The 10121-nt window shown below is 37.4% G+C and overlaps 1 protein-coding gene across 1 annotated transcript in view; it reads left to right on the forward strand.

Annotated features, from left to right (window-relative positions):
- The window catches only part of EGLN1 (egl-9 family hypoxia inducible factor 1), a 34326-nt gene that overhangs the window by 20353 nt on the left and 3852 nt on the right, over window positions 1-10121 (forward strand). The window contains exons 2-4 of the mRNA XM_038133656.1: window positions 5679-5798; window positions 7881-8017; window positions 9352-9419. Coding sequence (XP_037989584.1) covers window positions 5679-5798; window positions 7881-8017; window positions 9352-9419 — 325 coding nt within the window. The remainder of the gene's footprint in view (window positions 1-5678; window positions 5799-7880; window positions 8018-9351; window positions 9420-10121) is intronic.

Consider the following 10121-nt stretch of genomic DNA (forward strand, 5'->3'; position numbering starts at 1 on the left):
GCTTATTGAAATGTGGTTCTATCCAAAGCAAGTAGAAGTCTTGTATAGGCCATTGCATTGAAAAGCCTGGGAAGGAGGGGGGTAGGTCGGGTTACTGAACTCCCTAGAAGGTCATGGAAGATGTAATCCATGTACATAGTTGTGTGCTGATTCTATTAATAGTGTAAGCAGCTATGTCAACTCTCAGTTTTTCCTCTCTCCTCTTCCTGTCTAAGTTCATTTTTCATCTCTGTTCTTAGTTTGGTTTGCATTCACTTGCCAAGCTTTCCAACTTTGCTGTTAAAACTTGGCAGGATACAAGAGAGGGTGACCTGTGCTTGCCATCCTTGCCTTCAGTTGCTTGGGTTTTTGCCTGAAAGAGCAGATTACTCTGTTCTTTCAAGAGGATGGCACAAATAGCAGGTGTATGTTGTAGTCAGAGTTTATTAATTTGAGTGGTTGTTGGTTTCTGTTTCAGTATTTGGGGTTTTCTTTCCTTTACTCTGCAGCTGGGTGTTTACCATATCTGCAGAGAAAAATGCAAAAGAAAATAATGGTTCCCAACTCCTTTGCTAATGGACAAGTCGAATGGCTGTAGTGGTAATTTAATATTAGGAGAAAGGGCTTAAAGATCAGTGATTCAAAGCTGCTGCAACATGTCAATTTTTTTCTTTATTTTAGTTTCTAACTTGGAGATTCCTCTTGTCTCTTGAGGAGTTGTAATGCCTTGATTAATTTTTAAGCTGCTAAGTAGCAGTTTATTGTTCCCTTGCATGTTCTGCAGTTGATGATGACTGCAAGGCATGAATTTTTAATAAAATACCTTTGCAGGGCCTGATAGTTCTCTCCAGCTTTTCTAGTTTCACATTGTTGACGTGTGTGAAAACTTGATTCTCTAGCCTTGCTTACTAAACTATGGAGGATAACAGCAAGAAATTTTATTCAGATGGAAGTTAGTATAGAAATACTTAGATTAGCTGTGTCTCAGATTTTACCCTTTTTTAGATTGCTCTGTTTTGGGTAAGGCTGACAGGAGTTTCTCCCTGCTGACATTTTCTTTCTGTTGCAAGTTTCTGTCTGTGCTTGTGAAGGATTTCTCTCCCAAATTTGCCCTAAACCAGGACACTTATGAATCCAAGCCAAGTTGTACCATGGTAGCATGGTATATCACTAATCTTGATTCTGCTTACAGAAGGTGATACTAAACCAGTCCTCTGTTCCTTTGATTTGACTGTTAATTTGTTCAACTTGTGAAAAATCATAGCCTGATGTGTGCTTAAAATGAAATATATTTCCTCAGAGTTCTTGTTAGGGATGAATAAATTTTTGAAATAGAAATACATCCCAAACCAAACAGGGTTGGGTAATTTTTAAATTTAATTTTATTTTTCTTTGTTTCTTCATTGTAGTGGTGTGTGAAGTTTTTTTCTTTGAATAATCTGTCAGATGTCCAATGCCAAGGATTTCCAGTGAAGTCTTTGTGAGCAGATCTGATAAATTTTGGTAGGAAGTCATCGGTCTTGCATTTAGACATCTTGTTTGGCTCACTGAGATTTGCAGTTCCTTCAGCAAACAGCAAAAGTGACATCTCCTTGACTGATGCAGCTTTAATCTGAGATTAACAATAAAGTTTAAATATATTAAATATTTAATAAATTAATAGAACACACATCTCTCCATTATATGTTTGTGGTTTTGGGGGTTTTCCCCCATTAGAGAATTTTTGTGTTCTCATGTTCCTGGTATTCTCCTCTCTTTCCTAAGAGTTTGCTTTGTTGTTTCCTTGTTTTTTAATTTTAAGGAGTGATACCTAAGCTTTCAGGCATCCAGCAGTGAGAGGAATGGAGAGGATGGAAGATAAAGCTTCCATTTGTTTACCTTCAAGTCTTCCTTCTTTATAGATGGAGAGGCTGTCATACATTTGTGTGAAAGGAGGCTGAGATTAGTCCCAAATGAAACAATGTTTTCAGCTGCACTGTTGTGCTGTGCCTCCTAGGGCTGAGTCTTAGCTGATGTCTTTACATAGTAAAAAACCTGTTTGGACTATGGTTTATTCCCTCTGATGCTACCTTTGTGCATTTTATTGTTAATTAGAATAATGCCTGACACACTAAGGATGCCTATTATTAGCAAAAAAGCTGTGGTTTCAATTAGTTCTTCTGTTAACAACCTAATGTTGCTTGTCAAGCTGATGGCTTTATTTTCCGGACTTAGAACATTTGCACACAGAACATCTGTATATGAATAGGGATCAGCAGGAGCTTTAGCATGCGAGTACTTCAGACTTGATAGACACAAGTTGGGCAGATATCAGTGTGGGGAGGGCACTTTCATGCTTTCTTGATTACTCATGAATTCCAGGGGGTATCTTAGGACAGTGCTCATGTGCTAGACACGAGTGCTCAGCCTAAAACGGAATGCTCTTGGGTTAAAGAAGGTTAATATTAAAAGTGTTGGCACAGGAATCCCGTGAGTGAACAAATCCAGTGTGACTTAAATACATTTTTTCCAGAAAGTAAATTTACTGAATGCTTAAAAATAGTAATGCTCAAGCAGGACAAAACAGGAGGCTCCTTTTCTGTTAAGAAAATGCAAATAATACCTTGAGTTGAATTTACTGATTGCTTCTATGGGACAACTGATGAGCCACCCAACTGGGTGGCCCTTTGTTTTGGAAAGCTAGGAACTTTATTGTTCATAGCCCAAAATGTTAGGGAATCTTGGACTTTCAGGTCTTAAATGCCAGGCTCTACTGACTGCCACTAACAGTGTTTGGTAAAAAAAATTACCATGGACACAAATTTTTCTCAGTTCTTGATATACATGTCTTTGCTTTCTTATTTATACTGTAAAATGTTAAAACAAACAACAAAGGCTTTGTTATTTATGTGGATCACTTCTTTGTCCTGTCCACGTGGGTAATCTTGCACTACATGACAGTTTAGCATGAACTCACTTCTTACCATTGCACAAAGCAATATATTTCCCATGTCTGATAAATTGTTACATTTTGTGCCTTTCCTTATCATGGGTTAACTGGGGACACAGCAGAGGCAATGTATATTATGCTACAGCAGCTGAGTTGCAAATTTATTTGCTGCTGAGGGCTGAATCATTCTCAGTGTTATAACAAACACATATTAGATAAGTTATCGCAGCAAAACTGTTTCTCGTCACTTGGAGTTGATGATAGGAGATGTTTCAGACTCTGAGGTGAAAAACAAGAGGTCTTTAAAAAAAGACTGAAAGTATTTTAGACTCAAATGGTTGTATGAAATGAATATGGCTGCTCTTTATGTGAAACTGGTGACAACTGGTGTTTCCTCAGACATCTCAAAAAGTGTTGCTGGTCCTCTTTTTTTTCAGCAGTGTGTTGCGAAATATTGCTTTGTTGCCTTGGAATCTAACTCCTCATGATTAAAGTGAGAATTTGCATTGCTCTAGCTGCTTGATCTCAAAGTTTACCTCATTCTGAGAGATTTTTAGTAGCTGTTTATACACAGATAGAGAGCAACAGTTAGTGTCAGGGTTTAATTTGCATGACATGTCTCAGCAAAGCCCCTTAAATTAAAACTTTTCCTGCTATTAGGAACACTGTTGCAGTTGGACCTGGATCTGCTTTCAGCACTGTTCATGCTCCATGAGAGCTTGGTATGATTTATGTGGTACATGGGGCTTTTTTATCAAGAGTGTTGGCTTTCAGTGGAAACCAAATATCTTCCTCTTCCAGCCCGGCTTTGCTTTTGTTTTCTTCCTTTTTTTTTCCTTCCTAAGAAAGGAAATTACAGAACACTGTTACATTATTTGGTATCTTTAACTCCCTGTTTTGATTTCTGTGGGTTTATCTTCCTGAAGCAAAACTGACAAGTCACGACTTTGCCAAATATTAGATCACATTCTTGATATGTGAAACATTTTCATAACATGAGGCCTGTAATCATAAAGGCCTTATGATTACAGTAAAGAGGCTAGGAAGCTGAAGTGCCTAATGAAAATTAGAAGTACATTTGGATTTTGTATTTTAAGTACTTTTCATGCAGTGTAGTCACTTCCAAATGATGTGAATGAAGTTTGGCTTTATTTTTAGGATTCTTTAAAGTCACGGGCTTACAACCTGGCCAGTATTGTGTTCTGATTTCTGCCTACTCATAGCTACTAAAAACTGCTGTTTCCGTTAGTAGAGCATATATGGTAATAAAGATTTTTGAAAGGTTGCTGCTATAGCAAAATCCATTCTGCTTACATGTGATATGCAAATATTTTATGGATTGAACTGCAAGTACTTTAAACTGTTTCTCAGTTTGCACAAAGCACAGTTTATCCAGCAACCTGCACTGAATGTATTCTTCAACACTTGCAAGTAATACAAAATGTGGAAAGCTTTATTTATAGCATATAAAAGGGGGGGAGGAAATTAAAATTACCAGTATAAAGCAAAAAAAAATCACTTTATTGGGAAAATGTTTTTTGTGAATTACATTAGAAGTGAAAGAGTTTGCAATGCAGAGCTCTGACTTAGAGGTCTAACTTATCCAGGCTAAATCTAGACAGGAATGTTTTTTATAAAAGTTTTTTCTACTTTTTTTCATACAACAGGCAGTCATTAAGATTAGCAGTATGTTGGTTTGTTGGTAGAAATTCATCTTTTGGTTGGTTTTTTGTTTGGGTTTTTTTTTTTAATTCATGCTGCCATTTCTTGCACGTAGGATATTGTCACTGTGGCTACTGTGGTGACAGTGGGTGACTTGACTTGGAAAACTTTGTTCGGATCTACTTGAAAAAAAAGTGTAATAATTATTATTTCTAGCAAAGGCATAAAGATACAGGGATGTGCTGTGCAACGAACCAGCCACGTGCTCTGATAGCTAATCAAGCTAATCAGGCCATCTGGGAGCAAGGGCCACTTTGTTTCACACGCACATCCGTATGTCTGAAGAGTCAGAATCGCCTTCCAGGGGTCTTTCAAGTCAGCTGAGCAAAGTGCAGCATGGCATGTTTAATACACTGCTGTACTGGGAGTCGTTTGATGTCAGAAGGTTATTGCAGATTACTGCTCAGTGTCTGTTTTCCATTTCTCACTTCTTGTCTAAAAAGGATGTTTTTGTTGTACATGTAGGTTTGTTTCAACAAAGGTTCAAAGACCTCCTATGTACAGGACAAAACACAAGCCCAAGAATGCTCTTGCAGTGATCGAGTAACGTGGGCTACTGGTTTTGTCTAAAAGTCCCCTAAAAATAGAAGTTTGACAACATTTTTTGAGAAGGAATTCCTTGCATTGGAAACAGAGGGGGAAAAAAAAAAGATAAAAAGATAGCTGTCTGAACTTGAGTCTGGAAGATTTCTTATCACAAGGAGAATCTATTAAATTACACACTATACATTCTTCCTCTCTTCCATGTCATTCAGGAGAGGGAAGTCTGAGTGATTAGTCACAACACCAGAGTAGCCCCACCTTCCATGCCTTAATGCAGTGTTCCTCTCAGTGTCCATCGTTCCTTTGTTGTCAACGTCTGTTTGTGTTCTAAACCAGTTTTTAACTAGAAAGAAAGCACAGCTAAAAAATTTCTTTGCACGTTATTTCTGGTTTAATTTTTCTCTTGCTTTTGTATTAATTACTTAAGAATTAATGTAGATAAAATGTAGACTTTTCCCACACACGGAGATAAAAGTAATTCTTGTATTTGATTCTTTGACTCCAGGCTATGGTGGCTTGTTATCCAGGCAATGGAACAGGATATGTGCTCCACGTTGATAATCCAAATGGAGATGGAAGATGTGTTACATGTATATACTATCTTAATAAGGACTGGGATGCCAAGGTATGCAATAATTTCTTTCTAAAATGTTTTTTACTTCCATATATATGTGTGTGTATATATATATATATATATATATATATATATATATATATATATACTTGTTACTGCACCTTTGCTTGAGGTTTTTGTTCAAGTCCTTATTTCTGTGCCTTAGTTGTGATTTTGTGTTGTGTTAACTGTGGTTGTCCTTTGCCTCCCTAATTCTGTCGTTAGTGAGAGCAGATAGAGATGAAGCATTTATTTTCATGATGTCAGCAGGACCTTATTTGACAGTAAGATTGGAGGAAAGTGGTAAATGCCTCCCTCTACACGAAGAGAAATTAAAAGCAATTTCATGTATTCTTAATTTAATTTTTCCTTATATTCCTATTGAATCTTGAGTTTGCTCTTTGTGGAACTATATTGCTTATTTGAGTATGCTTATAAAAAGAAAGATGCTATAGCTTGGGAGCATTTTCAAATAAGCTAAGTGTTACAGTCGTTGCTACATCAGTATAGTTCGAAGCAGCACAAGTCTTGTATCATTGTAGGTACAGGGTGTAGAACAGATTTCTACCACAGTTCAAGTAGTCTAAGAATTTACTACTAGTAGCTATGATAAAGTGAATTTTTAATAAGGATTTTCCTATTGATTCAATGGGAGTAGGTAGATTTAAAGAACAGATGCAGGTAAATAGCAGTATTGAGACCATGAAAGAGTAATGCAAAGACAGCTTTGCTAATTCTTTGATTTCTCTGCCATTAATGATGGAAAAGTATTCTCATAGTGTATGGGGAAAAAAACAAGATAAAACTGCTGATGCTTCATCATGCTAAGAGAGTAGCATGTGGAAGAATACCTGGGAGCAGTCAAATTCTGTGCGTAGAGTGCACCAGATGTGGATAACACAAATAGCAGATGAGAGTTGTTGTTTTTCTTTTTTTTCTAATAACATACTTGCATAAAACTGGTTTTTCAGAAAGCTGACTCAGATGGATACGCTTCAAGCTTTCTGTTTCTGATGTGCTCTTTGACATGTCAAATTGAGTCCTACAAGTAGAAAATAATTTTTTTTGCTATGATACCATCTTTGCATGTGAATGGACTGATTGTACTAAACATCTTAAATGCCTCTTTGGGGCATTTTTAATTGGTATATGGTTTCTCTCTTAAGGAAAAAAAAAAAAAAAAAACAAAAAACAAAAACCATACCAGAGTGTAGAAGTCAAGCAAATTGTATTTAATTTATGAACAAAGGCATTTATTTCCTGCAAAATCTATTTTAAATTACAAATTAATATACTACCACGTATATTGTTTATTGAAAAAAGAATCTCAAACTTTCTTTAGGAGAGGAAATGGATCTAAATTGTCACTTGTTTGCTGACTTAGATCACAGATGCCCTGTAATTTATATCAAATTGCCTTGTTAGTACTTCCATTGTTATGTCTGTTATGACATGAAGGTCTGTGGTGGCCATCTATAGTTAGATTTAACAACATCAACACCATCAGTAGGAAGAAGTTAATGTGACTTAAATATAATTAATTCCACCTACTTGTGCTTATTTCTAGACATACACAGGTAGGCTCAACTGTTTTCAAAACCAGGAAGAGATCTAAATTGACCACAAGTAGTACAGATTCAAGCTTTAGTTTGAAGTTTCCTACTCTTTCCTTATTTTAATTACGCATAAACTTGTGCTGCAGTTAAATGAAATAATCTCTTTAATGGGGAAAGGTGAAACTCAGATGTGAAATAAAATGTTTCTCCCATCTATATCAGGATGTTTTTAGCCACCTATGTAACATCAGTCAGTCTTGTCCATTTTTGTTTTGCTAATAGTAATGCATCAACCATCTAAATCACAGCTTTTACTTAAACATGAGTGCACGTAGCATTCTGAAATCACTCACTGAAAAATGTGTTAAACATTTTGTTAAATGAAATGTGGTGACAGAAAAGCCATAATTTCTATAGCACCTGATAAAGGCTTTTTTTTCAGTTCCAAGTGTGAAATATTTTCAAATGTGATATTCAGAATTTTTAAATACAATGAGACATGGCTCTCAAGCATTGTTTGCAAATATTTCATTTTTAGGTAAGTGGAGGCATCCTTCGGATATTTCCAGAAGGTAAAGCCCAATTTGCTGATATTGAACCCAAATTTGATAGACTGCTATTCTTCTGGTCTGATCGCCGCAACCCTCATGAAGTACAGCCAGCATTTGCTACAAGGTAGGAGTGATGGACTCTCTACTGCATGGTGCCTGTCTTAGCAAGAAATGAGAAATTAGGGACACTCTGAATTATTACTCCTGACAAAAAGGAGAGTGGTTTCTGCTAATGGATGATTAGGCTTCCACTGTGTTGCTGAGTTTGTAGGGTTGCCTGATCTCTTATTTTGGAGGAAACCTGAGTGTGTAGGTGGGAAGTTTCTGAGCGTGTGCTTGGCAGAACTCGGTGGGAGCACATAGAGCCATAAGGGCACCAGTTTAGCCAAAGGATGCCATCTTCATTATTTCTCTGTAATGGCTTTACACCCTTCTGACTTACCTTTGTCCTTACCACCCTACTGTGTTACTGGAAGATTGACTGGGTACTTCAGTTTAATGTTCCCTCTTATTCAGAGGGAGCTGTCAGAAAATAGTAATTTTCAAGCTAAGCTACCATATTCTAATTTGGGAATAAGGTGAGGGAACAGAAACAACCATCAATACACAAATATTTATATGGAATATTAGAGGAGCTGCTCCCAGTCTGAAGCACAGGGAGAGCTTCACCTCTCTTTTGTCCCTGAGTGCAGGGCAGTGGTTAATGCTAAAGGTATCCACATAGACTGCCCCATCCCACCATGGTAAGTGACATTTCCAGATAGTGGCAGTAGGTAAATAATTTGATCCAGACTTCCTGTTGCCCATGTTTTAACATGTTTGGATGGTCAGAGCACTGAACATTGACTGGAGCTGTGAGATAACACAGCTATGTTTGCAAGAAGTAACTGGAAACTGCCTTCAGCATATCCTCTTGCAGCTTTTCCAGAAGCTGTACTGCTTTCCCTTCCCCCACTCTACTCCCAGAAGAGTCATGGTGAAATTTACTAAAGCTCCTTAAAGTCTTTTCTCAATAGCTGGCATTTTGTATTTAAAACTTCTACAGGTAGTGGAAAACCAGAGGAGCTGTGTAAGAAGGGGTAGTTAATTGTCCCTTGTGGCAAATATCCAAAAACAGATGATACTGCAGTGTGACTCAGTGGTGAACTTGACCTAGTAAAAAGATGAGGTCACAGGGCAAGGTGATGTGGGCAGAGACTTTATTCTGGACAAGAACCATAAATAGCAACTCATTGAGAAAAAGAGTGTAAACTTAGAGCATCAATGTCACTCTTGCAATGACTTTTCAGGTAATACCTACTAGTAGGAAAAAAAACCCAAACTCACTGCTTGCTTTATGAAAACTTTCCTCTGTCAGACTGTGGAAGTGCCATCTAATTTAGATTGTGTTTCATGTCAAGTGTTGCACTGCTATTTTGCTTCATAGTTCAGGAGTTCTTTTTTCTTCTGTTTCCTTAGGTACGCAATAACAGTGTGGTATTTTGATGCAGATGAAAGAGCACGAGCTAAAGTGAAATATCTAACAGGTAAGCTCTTCTTAATATCATTGTTAATTTTTTGTGGAAGAGTAGGTAAGTCTAGCCTCATCTTATTGGCCTACCCTCTGCACAAAAAGAGAGAGAAAGTGGCATAACTCGAGGTAGGTTTTACTGGGAAGGTGACCCAGGGATCGAACTCCTGGGCAGTGATTCATGAAATCCAGGTCAATGCCTGTCCTGCTTATACTTCCTCTGAGGCCTGAGGCTGCTCAGTATTTTTACATGGGGGATACAGTTTCTCCCTACTCTTGTCTCCCTAATACATGTGGAGGATAAATACACCAGAGGCTGTAAGGCACTGCAGAACTGAGAGCTCTGGAAATAGTTTTGGTTGAATATAGGGATTCAACAAGTGAATACAACTTTACTTGACTAGAATTTTTATATCGGAAAAACAGAAGCCTAAAATTAAAATCTGTAATCAAAGAATGGACTTCCTTCATTTCCAATTTCACCTATCCAGCATCTGTTTTCCTTCTCTGGCTTCTCCCCCCAAGAGGAAGTTGATCTAATTTTCCTGTTCAAATTAGCATTATAAGGAGAAATGGCCTAGGACTTCTGTCGTGCTTGTAATTGCCATCACAATTTTGTGTTTGTTACAATAGTTTAAAAATAAACCATAATCAGGTGTATGGCAAGTGCACACACACACGAACACGGCTTTGTCAAGAGCTCTGAAACCAATGATGT

Source organism: Motacilla alba, chromosome 3, assembly GCF_015832195.1.
Source record: "Motacilla alba alba isolate MOTALB_02 chromosome 3, Motacilla_alba_V1.0_pri, whole genome shotgun sequence".
In the NCBI taxonomy this organism is placed as follows: Eukaryota; Metazoa; Chordata; class Aves; order Passeriformes; family Motacillidae; genus Motacilla; species Motacilla alba.